The sequence below is a fragment of the Cuculus canorus genome, chromosome 10 (assembly GCF_017976375.1).
Source record: "Cuculus canorus isolate bCucCan1 chromosome 10, bCucCan1.pri, whole genome shotgun sequence".
NCBI classification, from domain to species: domain Eukaryota; kingdom Metazoa; phylum Chordata; class Aves; order Cuculiformes; family Cuculidae; genus Cuculus; species Cuculus canorus.
In genome coordinates, this window is record NC_071410.1 from 17,500,723 (window position 1) to 17,525,219 (window position 24,497).

General features: G+C 47.3%; 1 protein-coding gene across 1 annotated transcript in view; it reads right to left on the reverse strand.

Annotated features, from left to right (window-relative positions):
* Positions 1–1,133: 1,133 nt before the first annotated feature.
* The window catches only part of NEXMIF (neurite extension and migration factor), a 189,178-nt gene continuing 165,814 nt past the window's right edge, over positions 1,134–24,497 (reverse strand). Inside the window, 4 exon segments of the mRNA XM_054075703.1 lie at positions 1,134–7,223; positions 7,226–7,269; positions 7,960–12,265; positions 16,355–16,479. Coding sequence (XP_053931678.1) covers positions 7,081–7,223; positions 7,226–7,269; positions 7,960–12,265; positions 16,355–16,430 — 4,569 coding nt within the window. The 5' untranslated portion in view covers positions 16,431–16,479 and the 3' untranslated portion in view covers positions 1,134–7,080.

A 24,497-nucleotide genomic window follows, 5' to 3' on the forward strand; every position in this document is an offset into this window, starting at 1 on the left:
AAACCTTTGCAACAAGAACAACAAAACCCAAAATATTACAAGAATAATTTACAAGAGGATCTATAAAACAGCAAAGCGCTCACAAATTTTCCAGGTTCCTTTACACAATATCACTACACTCTTTCACAACATTTCTTTTTATTACAAAATTCCCAACAAAAGTTTAATTTTTTTCTTTGTATTTTGGTTTTTAAAACCAGAAACTTTTAAGTATACATCCTTTTATTAACACCCGGAGGTGCAAAAAAAGGGAAACCTCACACATACAAACACTTCACAGCACTTTTCTAAGAAAAATATACACTTACAAAATATTTTACAAATTGGCACACTTAAAAATATACAAGATTTTGTAGGCGTCTTAGAGTGATCCTTAAGAATTATACTTCAATTGACTCTACAGAATATTTATAAAGCTTATTCTAAAAGAAAAAAGGCAAATCATTTCCAAACATGTTAAAATCGCAGTGTAAAATGTGGAACAGAAATGGATATGTTACATTCATAAAAAGGGCCATTTCATAGTTCTTCAATGCTCAAGGGGGGATAAAAGTTTTCTTTAGCACCATAAAACAGGAGCAACTTCCTAGCAAGGTGCCTCTAGTTCTATGGAAGGGAACTCAAGGAGCAGTACATTCACATCTCTGGAGGCAGCAGTCGGAATGCCCCGGCCGGCGCCGCGGGCAGCGGAACAGAGCAACTCCTTGGATTTCTACCCTGCTTCCCACTGGGAGTAAGAGACCAAAGGAGTTTAACTGGTACCTGTCTGCGTGTGTGGTTCAGTCTACGTTAAAGTCTTCCCTTTGTGCTTTTGAATTGGACGTTTGCCTACCTAGCGGAGGGTAGTGGCGAATACCAATCTCGTTTCTTGTTTCCTGTTGCACCAAGTGTTCAAAGGCTCAGTAAACGTGTCTGGCAACCCAAGCATCCTGCGGGATGGAGGGCATCCTCCTGCCTTACATCCCAATCCCTTAGATGGCTGTTACTCCACTGTCATTAGTGTCACTTGTTTACCTGAGAAACAGATTTGAAAAGCCTTGCTTCTACCACAGACATCTTACTTTGATTATTTTATATTTTTTTTCTTTTTTTCTTTTTTTTTCTTTTTTTTTCTTTTTTTTTTTTTGCATTATTTCACGTGCTGAAGAGCTAAAGAGGCACATTCTCAAACAGATGTCAGCGGCTTGAACCGTGCAACTTTCACCTGACCCCCCTGGGAGCTGCACAGGTAAAATCCAACACACTGAGAAAGTAAGACCGAGGGCCTGATCCTGCACCAACTGAAGTCCACACACCTGATGCCTTTCTCCCTTATGCTGACTTCAAGGGACTTTTCTTTGCTTTAATGCCGGCGGTTCGCTGCCAAGCAGGAAAGCACCCAGCGAGCAGGAGCCCCGGGAGTGAGCTCCCACCTAAGTGCTTTGCTAGATCAGGGCCTTAGGGAAAGAAGAGCCCCACAGGCAAGGGATGAAAATGCTTAAAACATCTTGATTTTGGTTCGTGGCTCATTTGAGCCATAGTGCTGGGAAAAAATAACAGTGATCCAGACTGTTTAAAAAAACTTGGCAAAGCAACCACCACCAGGCTGATGTCAGCCTTGGCTTTTCCCTCTGCACAGCCCTCATGCTGATGTTGACCTCCTCCTCCCAAGACACCTGGCTAAAGCTGGTCTGCAAGTCATTATTCTCAAGCCTTTTTTATAAAAAAACCCACCCCTCTTACACTTAAAAAAAGAAAAGCGCGATGTAAACCTGTTTTTTTTTTAAAAAAAAAAAAGTTTACATGGATCCCCATCACTGATGTTTTTCTATTTACAAAACCTCTGTACGCAAGGACCTCCAGCAAACCGCGGCCACCGGGAGTGGGCTGGCTCCTGCTAGGTCTCTGTAGGGTTTCTTTCTGCAGGACATCCTCTACGTGCCACAGTCGCTGCAGGGAAATGAATGCTTCCTCCAGAGAGGAAGAGACCGGCAAGTGCTGCCTTCCCCTGCTCTGCCCCACGCTGGTCTGCTCTTGCGTGGATTTTATGAGCTTCTTTCGCTAGGAGCTGGCTTTCGCTTTCCTACTTTTGGCTGCTGATTGTTTGTTGCCCAAACCACAGTGTGGCACAGCTTAGGAAAGCAGCATCACTGACACTGGTCCCCTCAGAAGGTGGATGATGGGATGCCGCTGGAGTAGGAGGTTGTGGAGAGGAGGGAGCTGGGCTCTTCTCCCAAGTGACAGGGGACAGGACAAGAGGGAATGGCCTGAAGCTCCATCAGGGGAGGTTCAGGTTGGATATCAGAAAAAAATTCTTCACAGTAAGAGTCATTGGGCACTGGAACAGCTGCCCAGGGAGGGGGTCGAGTCGCCTTCCCTGGAGGTGTTTAAGGAACGGGTGGATGAAGTGCTTAGGGACATGGTTTAGGGAGTGTTAGGAATGGTTGGACTCAATGATCCAATGGGTCCTTTCCAACCTTGTGATTCTGTGAAACTTCTGTGAAACAAGATAAAGGAGAAAAGACATTTTAAAGGATGCTGCAGAATAAACATGTTTTGCGTGGCTTGGATTAGGCGCCCCGGGATCCCAACTAGAAGATGTAAGAGGAGGCTGGAAGTTCACGGGACTGGGCAAGAGGATGAGCTGAGATGGGAGGTGCAGGGAGCCCCAGGGTGCACGGATGGTGGGCAGGGATGGATGGGACCAATATCCCACTCCTCCAGCAACTGGGAGCAGCGCCGTGAAAAACAAACATTCATCAATACTGACAAGAAGGGCGAGTGGAAAAAGTAAGCTCGACTGGCAAGGAACGAGGCAAAGGTGGGAAGTGAGGAGAACCTTGAGGTAGTGATAGGCAAGTGGAGATGGATTTTAGGAAAGCAAACCTCCAGCTCTTCAAAGGGTTACTCGATAGGACCCCCTGGGAAACTGCCCTCAGGGACAGGGGAGCAGATTCCAAACTGGCAGAGCTTTAAGGACGCTTTCCACAGAGCACAAGAGCTCTCAATCCCCAGGTACAAGAGATCAGGCAAGGAAGGTAAGAGATTGGCACGGCTGTGTTGAGACCTGCTGGTCAAACCAAAGAGAACTGCACAGGCAGTGGAAGCAGGGATCGGAATCCTGGGAAGAGGATAGGGATGCTGTCCGGTTTTGCAGGGTTGGAGCCTGAAGGCAACATGACTGGCAACCTGGTAGCCACAGACAAGGAGAACGCTGAGGTACTCAACAACGTTTTTTGCCTCAGTCCTCTCTGGCATCCTCTCTTCCCACACCTCTGGAGTGGATGGACTGCAAGGCAGGGACAGGTGGGAGCAAAGCCCCTCCCGCTGTAAGAGAAAATCAGGTTTGTGACCACTTGAGGAACCTGAACACACATAAGCCTGTGGGACCTGATGAAGTGCACCCCAGAGTCCTGAAGAAATGTGGTTGCCAAGCCACTCTCTCTGATATCTGAAAAGTCATGGCCGTGAGGGGAAGCCCCTGTTGACTGGAAAAAGGGAAACATCACATCCACCTTTAAAAAGCATAGAAAGAAGGAGCCTGGGAACTATCAACCTGTCATCCTCACCTCTGTGCTGGGGAAGATCATGGAATAGATCCTCCTAGAAGCCATGCTAAGGCACAATGGAGGAGAGGGAGGTGATTCAGGACAGCCAGCACGGCTTCCACAACGGCAAGTCCTCGCTAATCAGCCTAGTGGCCTTCTGCGATGGAGTGGACAAGAGAAGAGCTATGGATGTCATCTGTCTGGAATCCTATAAGGCCTTTGATAGGGTGCCCCATGGCATCCTTCTTTCTCAACTGGAGAGAGATGGAGTCAATGAGTGGGCTGTTCAGTGGATGAGGAATTGACTGAATGGTGGCATCCAGAGGGCAGTGGTCAAAAGCTCAATTCCCAGATGGAGGCTGGTGACAAGCGGTGTCCTTTGGGCTCCGTACTGACACCAGTGCTGTTTCATATCTTCATCAATGACACAGACAGTGAGATCAAGTGCAACCTCAGAGAGTTTTCTGATGACACCAAGCTGTGCAGTGAAGGTGACACGCCTGAGGGATGGGATGGCATCCAGAGGGACCTTGACAGGCTGGAGGAATGGGTCCATATTAACCTCATGATATTCAACAAGGCCAAGTGCAAGGACCTGCACCTGGGCAACTCCTGATATTAATACAGGCTGGAGGATGAAGGGACTGAGAGTAGTCCTGCAGAGAAAGACTTAAGGAAGGATTGTTTTACTATGCTGATCATGAAACACTGGAACAGGTTGCCTGGAGAGGTGGTAGATGCCTCATCCCTTGCAACATTCAAGGTCAGGTGGAATGGGGCTCTAAGCAGCCTGATTGAATTGAAGACACCCCTTCTCATTGTTGGGGTGGGAGGTGTGTGGATTGGATGGGCTTTGAGGGTCCCGTCAAATCCAAATCATTCTATAAAGATCAAAAGGGCAAATGGTTGGCTCAAGGCAAGTTCTGAATTTTGGGATCAATCAGGGATTGATTTGGGATCCCTTTTTCGGGTGCAGAGAAGAGCCAGTGCCACGCCGCGAGGGATCTGGGCTCTTCATTTCCCCAGCGAGAGATTTTTGGGAGGGACATGGGATGACAGCTGAACACAGCTGCAAAATCGATGTGACAAAAGACTGAAGGAGAGAGCAACAAGGCGGCTGGTATTTGTGATTAACACTGTCCTGAAACACCTGGTAGCTGGGTATTCATGGATTTCCAACACATAATAAAATAGTCGATACGTTTTATGCCTTATCTTCATGCCCTATTGCACATTTCTTGAATGCAATAAATATTGCTATCTGGTTCAGTACAAGGTATTTTATTACGAGTCTCATAGTCCTAACATGGAGCACAATGAGCACAGTGCAGGCCAGTCGAAATGTGCTTTCAAACTATGGTTCTGGGTCAAAAACAATGGTCGTGCTGCATCCCAGCACTGGACCTGACCTGTCTCTGTAGGAGCAGCAGCCTGAAAGAAAGGAGCCGCAAGCCCCTCATCCTGCAGCATGTGGGAGGAAGGCTGAAACCCCAGGATATGCCAACACCACATCAGTGGTCAGAGCCTGTAATATCTGACACCCTACCAATCGAAAAGCCAGCTGCTGGGGAAGCAGGGGAGAGACAGTGGCTGCAGGCAAGCCAAATGCCCAGGGATGGAGCCCTAGCGCCGCTCTTGTCTCCAAAATAAATCCTGAGCATCTTCTAGATCTCCCCCCTCGAGGCAGAGCCGGGGTGGGACATTGTACCCCACTCCTGGTGGCTCCAACCCATGGGGTACCCAGGGACCGTTCTCATCTGGCACAACTCACTCCAGGCAATGCCAGCATTGCATTTTTGCATGGAATAAATGAACTTATGGGATGGTTTTCAGAACTGTTTTTTTTTTTTTTTAGTTCCTTCTTCAATCTGTTAAATAAAATGCAATGCAATTACCATGCTGCTCTCTCTGGGACTGCAGAGCTGAGCCCAAGCTACACCTCATGGTCTGCAAATACCAAGAACATTTTGACTCTAAATTGACAATTTGCAACTCTACTTCCATTTTAAGTGTCCAGTCTGCTTTTTTTTTCTAAATTAACTTAAAACGATTCTGCTGTTTTGCCTTGCATGTGGGCTTAAACCCCCCCTCTCCATGTGTGTAAGGAGACCAGAGTCTTGCCCTGTGCTCTGCGCAACACCACCTCTGTGCTCATGACAGTGGTGAGAACGTGATCTGTCCGACTGCTATTAAGGCTCCTCGTCCTCATCGTGTTCTATTGCATAAACGTCTCCAAGCCTGGCATCCCTCTGCTCCCAACAGCTCCCATTTAGCAGGGCTCTTGCATATCAAGGTTTCATAAGGAATCAGCAGCAAAATGCACAGGCGCTCAGTTGCACAAGGAAAATAGAGATTTGTGGGGGTTTGTTATTCTCTTGGAGGGCGAGGGTGCGGCGAGTAGGGTTACAAATAAGGCCTTTTGAGAATACATTTAGCATTCAATACTTAATGCTGTCTTAGTAAAGTCCAGTCATGTATGATCCGGCCCTGATCGGTGAGATCACAAATAGCTCCGTTGGTTTTGTTTTTCTTATCTTATGAACTGAATCAAAGAAAAGGTTCCAAGTGGTATTTAAAACCAATGACGCTGCTTTAGAAAGTTCAAATTATACTGGCATCACAAGGTTCGACATGTAGGAAACACCAAAGCCATGACAGGAGAGCGCTTTCAACAGGCTCTGCATCAGAAATGGTTAAGAAACTGCTCAAAGAAAAAGTAAACAGCGATAAATGTATGAAACGCGTTAGTCCTGTGTTTATAACTATTTTAGAGTTTATCCCAGGTTCTTATAAAATATATAAAACTGAGATACAAAGGATTAGCAATGTCACTTTGCATTTCAAATGATCTTCAGCTACAGGTTTTGCTTTAAGAAAACAGACACCTGAAGAGCAGCAGTTCGGGAATCTCTGGATGCAGACACTTGAGTTCCTGGCAAACTTACCGTCTGTGGGCTTCCAACTCCTCCACCAGTTCAGCTCTCTCCTACAACGAAACTCAACATTTCACCGTTAAGTTTTTCTGCTCATGGTTTCAAAGAGAGGACGTTACATTTCCCAGCATCGGTTTCAAAGTTCCTTTTTTCTTTTTTTTTTTTCCCCTTTTTTTCCTCCTTTTTTTTTCTTTTTTTTGTGTGTTATTTTTTTTTTCCCTTTATGAGCTTTAACCACAGGGTGAATCCATGAGATGAGGTAAGTAAATTTGGCACACGTTTAGTCATGTCCATAAAACTTTTGGTAAGTTGTCTAAGTGAACAACATCGTTTCCTGGTGAGTTACAGGTGCTTTCCAAAGGGGTGGTTAGTACTTAACAACTGGAATGTTTCTAGTCAAACCAAAAGGCATAGCTGCAGAAAACACTCACAACCCAATGTTGATAGAGAAGTAAAAATATGTACAATACAGTCACTTGTTCATAGTTTGGCACAATTTTTTGTTGTTGTGGGTAATAGTGCATAAACTACTGTACAACAGTATGACTTTTCAGTCTTTCACAGAGAATACCAGGTTCGCTTTCGAATAATAAAATTCCCACGATTTCAAACTCATCATCTCAGCACTTACATGTCAACATAGCACAAGGCAGATTGCAAAAAGGAACCGACGGGAAAAACCCCAACCGAAAAAAAAAAAAAGAAAAGAAACAAACATCAACAGTCTTTCTAGAAAAGGGAGTCTCTTCTTCAAACACAGGAAAACCAAAAATGCTGTTTCTGCTTTAAGAAGAATGGAGTCTGATTCCCTGCAGGAAAAAACCAAACATTTGATGCCATCTTAGTTATAGCTCGTCTGGAGTCACCACGACGGAGCGAACGCGCTAGAGGCGGGCAGGTGCAGAAGATGCAGCTTTAGATGATGCAGGTTAGGAGATAAAACAGCAGAGGGGGCCAGAAAGCACTCAACATTGCCACGTGAAGCTCAATTAGGAACGAGTTCTCATTTGCAAAGTAAAGAGCCTTTACCTTTAGAGATCTTGGCTTTTGGATGCATAACCTCTTTTTTTTTTTTTTGTGGTTTATTTTTTACAAAATGTTCCAAAAAAAAAAAAAAAGTCTTTCCTTGTCAAAATCATTAAAAAGAGCGTGGAATCATGTGTTGGTTCCCCCCCAACAAATAAGTAATTAAAAACTGAAGAAGCCAAACAGCAGAAAAGAGGAGCTTTGTTAGTTTTTTTAACCCCAGCCAAGCCAGAAAATCGGTCATTCTTTTAGGTAGCTTGCAAGTAAGAAGTATTTTCATGCATTTAAAAAGAAAAAAACAACCCAAACAAACAAAAAAAAAAACAACCCCAAAACCAACCAAAACTGTAAAAGGGGAACGTCTTTTTGTTTCATGCAACTTTTGCTTTCAGGAAGGAAAAACTGAGGAACAGCGGGCTTAGCAGGTGGGAGGGAGGTTAAGGGGCATTCCAGCCAGTTTGGTGCAGCATTACCTCAGTTTCTCAAAAGCGTCTGTCACGGGAGGGTCCTTGTGGGGCTGCTCGCGCTCCGTCCGCTTTATTTTACAGTTCTCATCCCGCAGTGATTTTGAACTGGATTTGTGACGGTAGAGTTTTTTATGGGTAGGTCCGTTATTGCCTAAAGTGCTCAGGTTACTATAGTTTTTATCAAAAAAGGGCGGGTGAACGTCCGGGCTGTACCCGGTGGAGCAGTTGGGGCGAGCGGGGTCGCAGGTTGCGGCTTTGCCATTTTTGTTTGAGCCCTTGTTGTTTGACTTGTGGTTCTTCGCTGCCGCTGCCGAGCTGCCGTTCGCCTTCTTCTTCGACTCTTGGGTTGTCCCTGCCAAAATTTTAAGAGTTTTCAGTTTCAGGCTGTTGGACTCTGGTGACCGGAATATGTCTGGAACACTGTTGTGGCCAACTGGCCCCCACAAGGGCTCAATGGAGGCCATCATAAATCTCTGGACGTCTGCCATTCCCGATGCGATATTAGACAGGATGTTGGAAGGTTCCTCAAACTCCCTCTGATCATCATCCAGGAGGCTGGTGGCGTTGCCCAGGCTGGCTTCTGACCAGCCCACGCCTCGCTCTTTGCCCAGCGCCCAGTCTCCGGAGAGCCCATTGTGTTTGCCCAGTTTCACTCCAGCCGGGCTGCAGTGCTGAGTGCTCTCGGCAAGACCCTTGGTGGTGGTGGCCGCGTTGCTCAGCTGGTTGACCACCCTGCCACCAATGGCTGGAGCCTTCTCACCGTTAACTCCCACTGCATTTTTCCCTTTCCTGGTGGATTTGGGCGCCTGCCTTGAGTTTTTCCCTTGCGGCTTATCAGTTCCTTTGTTGGGTTTGGGTGATTTTTTCCGGGTGGCTTTCTGGGAAGAGCTTTGGTTTGTACCCACGTTCTTGCTGGATGAACTTTTCCTCTTCGATTTTGACACTTTGCTATTGGTGCTAATTTGACCAGATGGCTCATTAAATGTTGACAAGCATGGACTCTTTTCGAGAAGGCTGACAGAATCTTCATCATTGAACATATGGAACTGGAACTGGTGATTATTTAAAGCAAACCCATTATCTGCCTGCTCCTCGGTCTGCAGGACCCCACAGTTCCACTTCACCTTCTCGGAGCTGTTGAGGGCAGGCTGGGGGCTCTCCTGAAAGCCCTTCAGGGTGCCCAGAGGCTTGGTGTCTGAGCCAGCTATTTGTGGGGACAGGTTCGGAGTATCTGGAGGGGACATCTCTGAAAGCGACGACTGGCGGAACTTATCAGGCGTGAAGTTGGAAATATCTAAAAGGTCCGTGGACTCCTTCAAAGGGGTGATTTCATCTATGCTCTGCTGGATCACTAGCTTGGGACTGCAGTGGGCCAAGAAATCATCATTAATATCATCCTCACCATCCTTTTCACAAGACTTTAAACTTAAAGAACTGTAATTGCTAGAACTAACTGACAATGAACCCACTGAATCAAAACTAATGAGCCTGCCATCATCTGTACTTAGTGTACCTCGCTGGAAATGAAAGTGCCCCTCTCCATTATTAAAATGACATGACTGATAAGAATCATCAGACTGCACTTGTTGGCTATCCGGCATGTAATTTTTTTGGTATAGCAATTTGCCACTATTCAGATTGACTTGAGTGTATCCAGAGGCGGGGAGGCCGTCTGCGCCCGTGGCACTGCTGCTGCCACCGCCAAACTCGCTCGGCAGCCCGGCCGCCTCCGGCATCTCACTGGGGAAGTCCTGGCGGGTGCTGCCTGCAGCCTTGCTGGCCGGCCACATGCTACCGAAGCTGCTCTGCTCCATCTCCAAGTGGCCGGGTGACTGCTGCAGCTCTGACTCGGAGGGTGGGGAGAGCACACAGCTCTGCGCTGGCTGCAGAGCTGGGAAGGGCTTTTCTGCTGGGACGATGCTGGGGAGTGGGTGCTGCTGCTGCTCAGAGGGATGCTGGGTGAAATATGAGATACTGGCGTTGCTCGACAAATCAGAAGCATCTAACAACGTCTGCAGATACCCTCCAGGGATCAGGGGGACATTGGTGGTGATATTAGCAGATGGCAGAGGCTTGTCTGAAGAGGAGGTGGATGGTAGGAAAGGAGAATTTTTAGCAACCTTATCCTCGTGGTGCTCCGGGAGATGGGAGCTGTCTGAAGCACAAGGAACATTTTTGTCCTTCAGTCGCACTGCAGAGTCCTGATTTTCCAGCGCCAGGGAGTCCTCCACCGTACTGGTAGCAGCTTTGATCTTCTTGCACTTCAATCTGGCTTCACTTTTGAATTTGATTCTGCGGAGGACTTTCCTTTCCGTCCCCTTGTGCTCCCGCTCCTGTGATTTGCATTTCATGGCGGCGATGCCCGTGATGTCACTTACATGTAATCCATTGGCACAGCTGGGGGTGGCGATGGCTAACGCCGGCAGCCCTTTCAGGCCCGCATCCTCTTTACTGCTGCATGGTTGCTTGTGATCAGAGGAGCAAGAGCCCAGCTTGTTTACTGATTGCTCAATGGCTTTAATTCTTTGAATCCGGTGCCTGTTTGCTAACTTGCATTTTCGCTTCCGTGGGTGAGGGAGGAATGAAGCATCTGAGCCGTTAAGATAGAAATTCTGCTTGTGGTAGAGAGACGATCTGAGCAAATCCAGCCGGCTCTGCTGCCTCTCCTGCCAGAAGCCCTTCAGTGGGGCCAGCTTTTCATATTTGCTGAGCAGCTCCTCATTCAGGGTAACAGTTGTCTCGTTGGCATCCACTTTGCTGAGCTTCACCAGCATATGCTTCTCCCCTTTAAACCTGTTAATGATGATGTACTTGATGATAACGGGGGGCTCCTTGCGAGAGACTTTTCGCCGTTTCTTGGGGCACCACTCATCATCGTCCTCTTCCTTGGGCCCATCTGGGAGCCACTCCTTCTTGTCCAAGATCTTCTCGTTCTCGATGGAATCCACATCGTACAAGTAGTCGTCGCTGTATCGCACTTTCCTCTTCGCCCGCAACCCATAGTTCTGCTGAATGAAGGAGCCGGAGTGGTCCCGGGACAAGTACCGACTGCAGTCCTTGATATCCCGCAGCACATCGTAGGAGGACTCAGTGCAAGTGCTGTCATCGCTAAACTCCCCGGAGTCCTCTGTGGAATTCACCGAGTCCAAGAAGTGGCTCCTCTTGGAACTCACGTACTGCACCATCTCCGTGCTGTTGCAAGATTTATTTAAGGCAGCCTTCTCCTCCTCCTCACCGCCCTCTTCCTCACCATCCTCCTCTTCCTCCCCCCAGATGATGCCTTCCTCAGATTTGAATTGAGAAGGGTCAGTGGCACTGCCGGGCCCCCTCTTCAGGGTGCTCCTGCTGTCCCTTTTGGTGCAGTTGCTGAACACACTGGGGAAGAAGTTGAACTGGGCGTCTTCTTGCAGGGTGGTGGTCTTCTCCCGCACGTTGTCCTGGAAAGATTCATATCTAATCTTTAGGGAGCAGACATCGCTTCCCAAGGTGGAATCATCATCATCAAACATGTAATTATCCACATCTTCCTCGGAAAACAGATTTACAGAAAGCTCATTTTTGGAGCAGAGGTCAAGCAGCTCAATTTTACTTTCACTAATGAAAGATTCAAAATAGCCCCATTCCTGGTTGGGATTTGTTAGTAAAGGTTCCTCACCATTGCATTTGTCTAATAATAATCCCTCGTAATAATTTTTCTGAGTGGGGTCCTCTGAATCACTGTCAGATTTTTCTGCATCTCTTTTGTCCGCTGCCCTCGATTTATGCATAGGGAAGCTTAAAAGCTGGTCTGAAAGCAGTTGATCCCCATATCTCATGGTTTCTCCTGTGCTCATGCAGTGAATCCCTATATCAGAGACCGAACAGGTGTCATAATCCCTATTTATATCCCCCACTTTCAAGCTTATTCCCGGCTCTGCATCAATGCCGTCCTTTGATTCAATAAAACAGCCCAGACAGGTCCGGCTCGGCTGCATCAAGCAGTCGCCCGTCAGTGCCGACATGCCTCCGGGCTCCATCATGGTGAAGGGAGCCTTCTCACAGTCGCCCGGCAGCGACCAGGAGCTCATGCCCTTTGTCACACAGGACGTGAGGGAGATGGCGTGGGCGGAGGAGTCATCCGAGGCGTGCTCGGGTGCATCCGTGAGCCGCAGCGGCGATGGAGGGCTCAGCAAGCACGGCTTCTTTGACGTCAGGGGAGGCAGCGCCCGGTGGCACGCGTGGTTTTCCTTCTGAGCTGCTGTCAAGGCTGAGAACGTGACCGTGGCCTCGGCGGTGGTGCAAGGCCTCTCATTGCCATCCAGGGGATGCGCTTCTAGGGGTGTGAGGAAAAGGGAGGGAGAAAAGAAAGCAAAAGAGAGAGGATTTACAACCCTTGCCGTTCTACTGGGGCTCACCACCCTGCTCCCCTTCTCCCTGGGTTTAGAGGGGATTTTTCCCAACCGCTCCTTTGGGAAGAGGCAGATGTCCTTCCCGTGAGAGCACGATCCTTCCCTTCTGGATCTCATTAACATGGTGATGTGCAAGGAAGGGAGAGGTAAACACTCCCCCACTGCCAGCTGGAAGAGGTACAAGTGTACATTTAAGAAACCAAACGCATCCATTCTCTCCTCCCAATACACACAGCGTTACCTGGATACTGCCTTTCAAATCTGACAGTTATTAAAAACCAAAACATGCCTAATAAAAATATTCCCATTAAAACTGAAAAAAATAATGGAAAAATAAGATTCTTAAAGAAACAAAGCATCCTCCGTGCGGTGTCTGCAGCTTAAATGCACCTGAACTGCATTACTGCGCAAGAGGCAGAAAGTTATGGCTATTTGTGAAAAACAAGTGGTCTTTTTGTTGCTGTCTGCACTGAGAGGAAGCAGAAAGTAACACAGAGTTTAAAGCAATTATCATTAGAATTCTTGCAGGTCTTGCCCTTCTTCCCTAGTCTCTAAAAATGCCTTTGTAATTAAGTAAGTTTTTTATTTTTAACCTAAGGATTTTGTATTTTCACCTCATTGCACTCTTTTATGGTAGAATAAAGTTAGGAAGATGCTTTTATCTGCTTTCTGTCTCAACAGACAATACGGCCCTTGAAATTAAATACGATGTCTTTTCACTCCTGGACATGCTCTGATACATTAGGGCTGCCTGATCCAGTGGGAGGCGTCCCTGCCCATGGCAGGGGTGTTGGAACTGGATGATCTTTAAGGTCCCTTTCAACCCAAACTATTCTAAGATTCTATGATCTGTGTACTAAAAAACCCCACACCAATGTGTGCATTCCCAGCAGCTGGAGACCTTAGCTGGCTCTGAGCTAAGCCCAGTGCTTTTACAGTAACTCACACCTTACCTTTTTGGTGACTACACTGTACGCTGGGGGTGACAGGAGTAGAAGAAGCAGCAGAAGCGTTCCGAACAGGGAAAAGGGCTTTAAAATGCAGCGGAACCACCAGGCTGCTGCAAGAAATGGGATGTCCGAAGGGATTTGGCACCTACGTAGTCACTGCGGCCCTCTGACAGCAGTATTTTTATTCAAAAGTGATAGAAAAGTGTCTCCTCCCATGCCCATGCCAACCTACACAGGTCAGGAAGGGAGGGCATGAGGAAACACCTGCACTGAGAGCACAGCAGGGCTCCCTCCCACAGGTGGGCAGCATGAAAAGGAGCAGGATGCTATGGAGGGCTGCTTGCCCCTGCCATGGGTAAACTTTGAGGAGGTCAAAATCCCCTGAAACTCATCCCAAAAGCCTTAAGCCGGTCCAAGCAATGGGCAGTTGGAGCCACGCAGCACTCGAAGGCCTTGAAACAACTTCCCAAACGCTATCCAAATCAAACCTGAAGCGTGTTGCAATGCCTGCGAGCATCTTCAACGTGCGTGGCTTGGAAAAGACCAGACAGACTTGCTTGAAATCTGTGCCACTTCCCTTCCCTCAAAAAAGGTTAACAAATAAATAAGCTTCCTCCCACCAGTTTTTCAATCAGAAATGGTGGAACCTTTTTCCTTAAGCACCAAAACAAATTAACCAGTGCAGTTCCACTTCAGAAGTGAAATAAAACAAAAATCAGCCTGGAGCTAACGGGAAGCATGGAAAATGGATAAATGAAGAATGTCTGGGAGTGCTGTATGGCCCCAAAAAAGGCAGAGGCAGAAAGCTGAAATTCAATCGCAAATGTTGCATTCAACACAGAGAGGCTATCATATAAAATAAACCCTTGCTGGGTGTTCCTTTAGGTTTAGACTTGTACCAGTGAAAACTGAACTCCTGTGAAATACAAATGCCCAAACTCCATTTCCAGGGCTTGTATCATCCAAAAATCAGGCGCACTTTCAGTTGATACTCTAATGGAAATGCTGCTCCAAAAGACTGCAGGTGAAAAAGAAAATGCTGGAGAAGTAGAACTACCTTTCCTGCTTTAACTCATCCAAAAGCACATGGGCAAACAACAAGAAAATACAGCCCCATCCTGCTGTCCATGAGCTCTGAAGGGAGGGCAGGCCCTGCCTGGGCGCTGCAGCAGCCCAGGGCTGCTCCGGATCCACGGCATCTGGTTATAGATGGGGGAGAGGAGGCAAAAAGCACCATCCCCAAGGCCATCAGCGGGGAGGTGGGGGCATCAGAGCAGCTTGTGGCTTGCCGCTTGAGATTCAGCAGCAGCTCCTACCCAACATCATTTAATTAAAATGCTTTTTAAGCCCTGTTTAATTGAATTTCATTGAAACCGTATCAAGTTCTAGAAATTGCCCATCTTTACTGAGCAGGTAAGCGCTGGTGTTACTGCCTGTTAGATTAGGCAAGAAGACCATGACTAGAACATCACTAGAACATGACTAGGAGACCTTTAAGGTCCCTTTTAACCCAAACTATTCTATGATTCTATGATCTCCAGCAGCTGCGGTTCACCTTGTGCAGTCACGAGGGAGATACCTGACAGATACCTCCAGAATTACATTGCAGGGGCAACCGCACGCTTCACCTCCCACCAGCACACACTGGGGGTCTGCACGGGTACGCGTGTGTCTGGAGTCACTCCAGGTTCTTGGTAATGAGCAAGAACAACACTTGCCTCTATGCACTTTGTTTTGAGATGGCAGAAGGATCCGAACATACAAGATGTCAGATGCCCAAGTCCTTCATATCTAATAGAGTCAAATTTATATATAAATAAATAAATATCTTTCTTTCCCTCTCAAGATTTATAGGCCAATATAAATTGTAAAAAGCCATGAAATTAAACATAAAAACATGGTGAAGAATGAAAATGTCAAGCTCTGCCCTAATGCCGGACTGTCACTGCATTTACTGTGGCAGTGACTGAAGGCTAAATGACTGGAGAAAATGCTTAGAGGAATATTTATTTCAATCAGGTTTTCAGGCACTGTAACTCCTCATCAGTTATTGCTTTTGAAAGCAAGTATGGCAGCGATTAAATGGATACAGACAAAGTCAGGTATTTCAGGCAGGCTGCTGGAAGGGGCTGATCCTTTTCTACCAATGTCAGTAGGAGCCAGAATGACTCAGTGGCTCCTGGGAGCCGGACTGTGGCCAGTAGAAGTGGTGTTAGGGGCCAGGAGATCCCATGTGCTGGCTGGCAGGCCACAAAGAAAAGGCAAGAACGAGCTCACAAGCCCAACCTTCCCTTTCCACCGGTGCTAATCCAGGTTTGTTTCTTCTACTCAACCTCTAATTTTTCCCCATTTTGCAGGGACTGAGTATCCTTCAGTCAAATTTTGCTGAGATTGGCCAGTGGGTTCCTAAGTAAATGCAAAAAGAAAGAAAGGCTCCCAGCAGACAGAGGGGCTGCACAGTCTGTATGACATTTTTTCTCTAAGAAACCAAACTAAAATAGTAGAATCACAGAATCAAAAAGCTCAAAGCCTCACCCAACCTGGCCTTGAACACCAACAGGGATGGGGCAGCCATCACTGCTCTGGGCAACCTGGGCCAGGGCCTCCCCACTCTCACGGGAAAACATTTCTCCCTCATATCTCATTTCAATCTCCCCTCTTCCAGCTGAAAACTGTTCCCTCTCATCCTGCACTCCCTGATCAACAGTCCCTCCCCAGCTTTCCTGGAGCCCCTTTCAGGACTGGAAGCTGCTCTAAGGTCTCTGCAGAGCCTTCTCCTCTCCAGGCTGAACAAATCTATAATTCAAACTGCATGTGCACATAAATATTTCCAACTACGCACATGAATGGGCAAAAGCAGTGCGAACAAGTATTCAAAGACCTAAAAAGGTGCAGACTCATCGCTGGAGTGACATCTGTGCAGAAAATACCCACTTACCCTACGGCTCCACATTGCAGAGATACCCGCAAACCCCTAAAATTAAATACACAGAAGGAATTAGGAAAATGAGTTGGCTTGCAAGTTGTCACTGCTCCCTCATGTACTGTAATTAAGTTCCTTACCATTTTCTTTCACCCCATTAATCAGGATAGTTTCTTGGTCTTCTGAGGCACAATCCTGCTCTTGTTGGTCATCCATCAATTTAACCTCTTTCTGTTCACTCCATGCCCCACTGCATCTGGCCAACCTGCACATTTTCAGAACACAAACACAGTCAGTACAGTTCCCAGAATCAACTCAAAGAACCGTGAACATAAAAGAACAACAATTAAAAAAAACCCACACAACCTCACATGCTGCCCTTACTCTGCTTATGAGAACCAATACTGTTTATTTAGGCAATTGTATCTCCCAACGAGCTGAGAAGATATGAAGAGGAGGGGACTCGCTGCAGGTCAGACAATAGCAACCCTGCACTGGAGTTGGGAGAGAAATGCAGGTATTCCAAGCGACAACTGCTTGTCCCAGCTCCCAGCTACTGCTTCCATCTTCCAAGTGCTGGCAGGTACGAAAAACTCTCCAGAAAAGCAGTTTTGAGGAAAAAATCTCTAATCATTCTTCACTCAGAAAACTTCTTCATCACAAGAACACCTTCCTTGAAAGCCTTATTGCAGCCACCTCCACCTCCCACCACCCTCGTGGTCCTTGCTGTTTGACGCTTCATCTCGGCTGTACGACCACCAGTTGAGGCTGACTGAACTTGGTGGTTCTTCTCCGAAGCTACAAACCCAGGGTCAGAATCAGGCCCAGATTGTCTCTCTTGCTCTGTTGCTCCCCACACATCAAAACAATCGCCTCTCTACGGAGAGGGAGATCCCACTATGGGGAGATGCGGCTGAGTCCCAGGCATGGGCAGCAAAGGAGAACCCTCATCAGGGCCAGAATTTCACCTCTTTAACTGAACATTCAAGCCAGAAACTAGTTTTTTGTCCTCTGGCAGCTCAAACTCCACTCCTGTCTGACAGAACAGGTACTGGATTGAAGCATTGTTTTGGGTGGGGATTTGTGGGGTTTCTGGTTTGCTTTTTGTTGTTGCTGATTTTTAAAATCACCCTTTGTCACCACCCGACCTTCCCGCGGCATCCACTGCCCTGGGTTCAGCAGCCACATTTCATTCACATTCTGATTCGCAGTGGAGGCCTCTTAATTACTGAGAAACCTTTACAACCGTCTTAGAAAGTGAAACCTTCACTGAACTTAAAGATGTTGTGACACCCAGAGTGAGATAAGAATAACAAGCATCAGGAACTCAACTCCTTTGCATATTTAGAGGAATATTTAACTAACCCTGAGAGTTTGATGCAAATCCGTACCACAAAGCTCTCCAGATGCGAGCCGGTACATACTATCCTGCTCTCCCACCAGCATCCGCACCCTCCCCACCACCCGGTGGCTGAGAAAAGCTCCAGCCAAAGTGTGGCTGACGTGCTGGAACAGGAACGACTTAGAACGCCAAAGTACCAATCAGGCAGCGTTGGGAGTTATTTCCATGCAACTCAGAGAAGATTAACTTCTACGTGTGAGAGCCACTCTGCGTTTTCCAGTAGCAGTTCTCAACCGCATGCCTCCTCGATAATATCTCCTGCCTATTAAAACGATCTTAATTAACATAAATATTAATAAATTAAGTTTTAAAAATAGCCATTAATGAAAATATTAATAAAATATCTTAAGCCTCTGGAGAACCAGAGGCTTCACAGGAGACGAGAGAACCACCACTGGCCACACACGTGGGCTCGTGTTGCTTCTGGGGAGGGGCTATTTGCTGCCTGAGGAAGAGCCAGGAGATGGGAAAGTTGAGTTGAACAAGGACCTTCAATGGATTGCAACCTGGTAGATGTGTTTTGCACACTGCCATGGTTTGCCAAATGTGAGAGAAATATGCAAAGATTTTCCACTTTGATTAACTGTGGTTAGGAAAGGCTGGAGGATGGCACGTTTGGCTACGCACATGTAGAGATCTGAACCCGTCTCTGACTTCAGCATACTTGGTGAGGGTGATGGGACCATCACCTTCAACACTGATTGAAAATGGCCCCCACAACATCTTGCAGCGTGGGAGCTTCTGTACTGCGTGAAATGGTCCTGCTTTTGTTTGAACATGCTGTCCTCCAAAGGACGAGCCATGTTTTCTTACAGAAACAGAGTCCTAAAAATGACCTGGAGTATGACTATTATTTAATAATACTTATATTCACAGGAATCATAGAATCACAGAATGGTTTGGGTTGGAAGGGACCTCAAACACCACCCAGTTCCAAGTCCCTGCCATGGGCAGGGACACCTCCCACTGGATCAGGGCTTCAAGCCCCATTCAACCTCCAGGGATGGGGCAGACACCACTCCTCTGGGCAACCTGGGCCAGGGCCTCCCCACCCTCACAGCAAAACATTTCTTCCTCATATCTCATCTCAATCTGCCCTCTTTCAGCTGAAAACAGTTCCCCTTCGTCCTGTGCCTGCACTCCCTGATCCAGAGCCCCTCTCCAGTTTCCCTGGAGCCCCTTTCAGTACTGGAAGCTGCTCTAAGGTCTCCCTGCAGCCTTCTCTTCTCCAGGCTGAACAACCCCAACTCTCTCAGCCTCTCTCATACAGGAGGTTCCTCTCACATGTGGGCTGTGGGTTGCACGCTTCTCTGCCTGATTGCTTCTTGCTCTTTCAGTTTGTGGAGCTGTTGGTTTGACTGCAGTTTGCAAACAGGGCCGTGAGGAAGGCTGCTGCCTTTCCTTACTTCTGACAGACAGTCAATGGCCAACCTTCAGGGCGAGAGCAGGGCTTGTCTGGGCAACAGGTTGGGTGGGCAAGCAAGGGAGGCAGAAAGAGTTTACACATGGAGACATCTCTGCGACTTTTAATCTCCTGTTATTTTTATGCGGTGGGATATGTTTGCATAAAGGGGAGGGATATGCAGAAAGGATGCTTCTGGTGGATGCAATCCAAAGGCAGGAGAAGACAACAAAGGTGATGAAATGCAAGAAGGAATAGGATGTGCCTGCGGTCAACTATCTGCCTTGAGCACAGTAACTCAGAGAGTAGAGCCGAGGTCTAGAAATGAGCCAGAAAGAGTCTGGATGGGGGATCTTCACGTATAGTCAGAGAGAAAGAAGTGCGAATGAGAGACCATCTGAAGTTTGCAGAGACCTGCTGAGCAAGAGGACTTTTTGGGAGCCGAGTGACCACAAAAGGTCAGAGCCAAAGGGGGACAGGGAGAAACACTGGTGCCTGTGAAAGAAAAGCTGACAAAGGGGCTTGACATGATGCAGAACAAGGGGAAACTGAAGGCTGGGAATAACAAAGAGGAGGAGAACAGCTGGGTCCCTGGGAAGAAAAACTAAACCGAGAGAAGTCTGGGATATAAAGGCAGAGAATACACTGGGTAGCAGGTGAGCACAAAACATAGAGCCATCTGCAGACAGAAGAATAAAAGGGAGAGAATATGGATTTCAGACAGTGTCAGGCCATTGACGAGATACACGACTGGGGTCACACTATTGTGAAGAACCAATAGGAGGAAAATCATCCACCAGTTTGACATTTATGAACTTGACTGGACTGGAGTGCATGGAGGAAGAGGCTGGCAGGTGGAAGATGAGGGTCAAAGACACGGAGTCAGATGAACTCCAGGTGTCTGGAACACAGGAACAGGCAGGAACACAGCTTGGTAAGGATGGTCACAGGTGGTTCTGTGGCAAGGAAGAATCCAGAAGACTTTTCATGATTGCAACACGCACTTTAGGGCATTTGTCTGCTAGGATCACAGCTGGCATGACAGAGAAAGATACTGGCTAAGAAAGGACGTCAGAGGGAAGAAGTCACAGAAAGCAAGCAGTGCAGCCAAAAAATGATCCAACTCGTTTTAAGCACAAGATGGACAATTAATGGACAGAAAGATGGGATGCATTTGCCTGTGACAGCAGCACACAGGACTCAGTGACCTGGAGAAATCCCTTTCAGCCCAACCACTCAGGAAAGATAGCAAGTGCCTCAAAAAAAAACCCTCACAGCATCACACCTGAGGAAATCCTCCATTCCTCTTGTTTCTGGACAATTATTCCACTGCTCATGCCAGTGGGGTTGTGCAAAAGCTGTTAGTGACCAGCCCGTATGCACAAGTCTGGCAGCACACAAGTGCAGCACCCAAACCAGACCCTCTGCTGCAACCTCCCAGCGCCTTGTGAGCTCCTGCCCTCAGCCCAGACAGCCAAGTAACCCAAAGCGATTTTTGTTTTAACACCTTCTGTGATACACAAGAAGTTTTCTGGGCACTGGCTTGCCAGAGTGGAGGCAGATGTGGTCAGAGAAGAAAAGCCCATGTCCCAGCAGAGGCCTCACCAGCTGCCTCTGCTCCTAACCATGTTTAGAGGCAATATTCTGGTAGAACATCCTTTCATCAGTTCTTCAGAGTGAAAACACACTATTCCTTTTCCTATAAATTCAACACGGTATGCAAAGCAACAGCACCATGAGCAATGCTCCCTGTAGGAAACACAATCAAGGGGTGCTGGTTATTGACCTGGAACAGAACAGGAAATGCTTTAATGACAAAGCTAAAACATCTGGACACATTTTCGCATTCATTGCCAGTCACATAAGTGACGGGTAGGTTTTTATACAGCTTGGACTTAAGCACTTTCTTACTAATATAATTTTACAAAGGGAAGAGGGGAAACACAACCAATTTATACAGACAAGAGGGAAAAATGCACCTGCTCAATGGTTGTCCTCTGCAACGAAGGCAATGAGTTGCTGTGCTTCTTTCTCAGCCAGCAAATGCCCATTTCCCCCCAGTACTGCAGGCAGCTGTCCTGAATGGATATTTATAACATAGAATCATAGAACAATTTGGGTTGGAAGGGACCTTACAGCCCATCCAGTTCCAACCCCCCTGCCATGGGCAGGGACATGTCCCATTAGCTTAGGCTGCCCAAGGTCCCATCCAACCTGGCCTTGAACACGTCCAGGGATGGGGCAGCCACTTCTCTGGGCAACCTGTGCCAGTGCCTCATCACTCTCATGGTGAAGAACACGTACAGGTAAGGTCCATTGCCTTGCTGCTGTCAGGTGCCATGGAGAAAGACATGCCTTCATCCTCCCCAGCTGCTGGCCCAAGGAGAAATTGTGCCGAAGGAGCTGCTGGACAGATTTCCTCCCCCCAAGAGGTCTCTCTGCAGACGACTCCTTGAGAAGGAGCAGCAATTTGGCTCACAGCGTTTTCCAGTGGCAGCAGTGCTGGTCCCAGTGATGCCCTGGAAGCATTTACAAGGGATAAAGCCAGCCAGCTAGCCATGACTGCCATGTAATCCAGTGCCTGGCTGCTTACATACAGATCCACAGCCAGCCGAGCATCTCCTCATTCACATTTCCAAGGCACCAACATTGTACTGCTGAAGCTTAATACACTCCTCCCAAGCAGAGGAGAAAAACACTCTTAACAGGTAAAAATAAACAACCAACTAGACTGACTGAAAGCCCACCTACACGCATGGGAATCATATTAGATGGACGAGATTATGGGTTAGTGATAGCTGTTCCATAATTAAAGTTGCAAGAGTGTTGTCGCTTAAAGCTGAATAAACAAAAGGTTGCGAGCACCCAGACAAAACCCAGCTCACCAGTTCCTATTTACACACAGCTTTATTCATTGTAGATTATGAGGGGAGATGGAGAGGGAGTATCCAAAGTGAAAGAAAATCTTTTTATGGAGGAGTGAGGGAAGAAAGTGAAGAAGCAGCCCTGGCTTTTTCTCCTGCCGAGCTGTGAATAAGCGCAGGTATTCTATATATGCAGTCATATCTTTCAAAAAAAGAGCTTTAGAGAAATTAATTACATGTCAGTGCCTCTGACAGGTCTTTTAAGAATTATGATCCTTTTGAATGAAAACATTATATACTTAAAAAGAAACACCATGTAAATGTCTCTGAGATATTTACATCCAGTGGAGTAATAGTAGAGAAGAATTCAGCTCTACCCGTGGTACAAACGGATGCTGAACACACTGTGCTCTTCCTCACAATGCCATCTCCTGCCCTTGCAGGAATCACTCACCCACCGGCAGGAGCACAGAACAGAGTTCGGGGGCACCTGAAGGAACCAGTCATGAACAGCAGCACCACTGTCCCCGAGAGCCCCTCGGGACTGCATCCCTGAGCACACCTCCTCCCTACAGCACGGCCATCACACCAACCACCTCCTCTTGTGCTGCAGTGGGCAGCGAGGCCTCTGCTGAGGAAAATATCCCAGTGATTTTCTAGGTCTGGATTCCTCCCATTCCCCTTTCTTTTCCTTTTAGCCCCGAAAAAAGATGCACAGGACACCGGACAGAGAATGTCACAGGGAGAAAGTGTGGTGGGGCTGTGATCCTCCCACATGCCCGGAGCTGGTGCAGCGATGCCAGGCTCATTGTTCACTGACCTAATAGATGCTATTTTCCTACCAGATTTGGAAGTTCCCAAATCCCTTTTATTCCACAGATTCCTGCTGAAGCACAGGCTGAGAGTTGGGGTTGTTCATCCTGGAGAAGAGAAAGTTCTGAGGAGAACTTATAGTGACCTTCCAGTACCTGAAGGGGCTACAAGAAGGCTGGAGAGGGGCTGTTTACAAAGGCTTGTGGTGATAGGACGAGGGGCAATGGGGATAAACTGGAGAGGGGCAGATTTAGACTGGACATAAGGAGGAATTTCTTCACGATGAGGGCGGTGAGGCCCTGGCCCAGGTTGTCCAGGGAAGCTGTGGCTGCCCCATCTCTGGAGGTGTTCAAGGCCAGGTTGGATGGGGCTTGGAGCAACCTCATCCAGTGGGAGGTGTCTCTGCCCATGGCAGGGGGTTGGAACTGGATGGGCTTTAATGTCCCTTCCAACTCAAACTATTCTGTGATTCTATGATTCCATTTGAACCTTGTTTTTTGACTGTAATTTGATAACCTGTGAGTGAAGTGAAAAAAATTTTCACCTGACAGCAGACAGGGATGTGTTTTACTACCAAGTCTCTAAAAAGAGGTCTGCTAGCAGTATGTCTCCGAGTAAACCTGTTTTTCCTAGAATTCAGAGTTTTATTTAGGCCAAGAGTCTCTGAATTTTCCCCAGCAACCTGGCAAGAAAAATGTACCAAGAGTACATGAGGTTACCCGAACTGACAGGGATGGAAAGGTGAAGTTCATACAGAAAGGTGCAGTGCAAAACTCTCCTCCCACTCTGCCCATCATGAAGCGCTTCTCGTGGCCACAAAAAGGATGTTGGACTTACAGGTTCTGGTTTCAAAGTTGTTTTCCCAAGAAAATCTCATGAGGAAATCATATTACCCAGTAGCTCCTGGGCTTTTGCTATCAACAGTGGTGAACACGTGGGCGGACAGGCTACATGAAGGAAAAACAGAACACGAAGAAGACCCTTCTTTCCATTTTTGAAAGGGCTCTACAAGAGCTGGGGAGGGACTCCTGGTCAGGGAGTGCAGGGAGAGGAAAAGGGGGAATGGTTTTCAGCTGAAAGGGGAGATTGAGATGAGATTTCAGGAAGAAATGTTTTTCTATGAGAGTGGTGAGGCCCTGGCCCAGGTTGCCCAGGGAAGCTGTGGCTGCCCCATCCCTGGAGGTGTTCAAGGCCAGGTTGGATGGGGCTTGGGCAGCCTGAGCCAGTGGGAGGTGTCCCTGCCCATGGCAGGGGGGTGGAACTGGATGGGCTTTAAGGTCCCTTCCAATCCAAACCATTCCATGATTCTATGGTTCTGGGCCAATCCCAGCAGTAAGACATTGAAAAGCGTTGAAGAAGGTAACGTGCAATAGAGCCAATGTTAGCTGAGAGTAGGTTCATCAACCTAGGTATAAATACAGATAAAAGCTTCCAGTTAGGAATAAATCGGGGGAGGATGGGGAGAGGAAGAATGAAGTTGATAAAAAAAGAGCTTGCAGAGAAAACGGAGAACACAAAAACCACAAAAAGAAGAAACAATTTAAGAACCGGTATGTTCCCAGAAGGTGTAGAGGATGGATGGCTTGTTAATATTTATAGCAAGCCTCCACTTTTTCCTCAGTTGAAAGCAGATGCAACAATTACTGAGAGCCTGAGCCCCAACTCCAGGAGACCCCAAGATATGATATTAAAGCAAAATATTACACAGCTGATGCTGAAATAAATTTCTGACTTTGCTCTGGGTGCACATAAGGTGCAAGTGGTTAAAGAGCTGTCACAAACAATGCTAAGGAAAAAGGAAG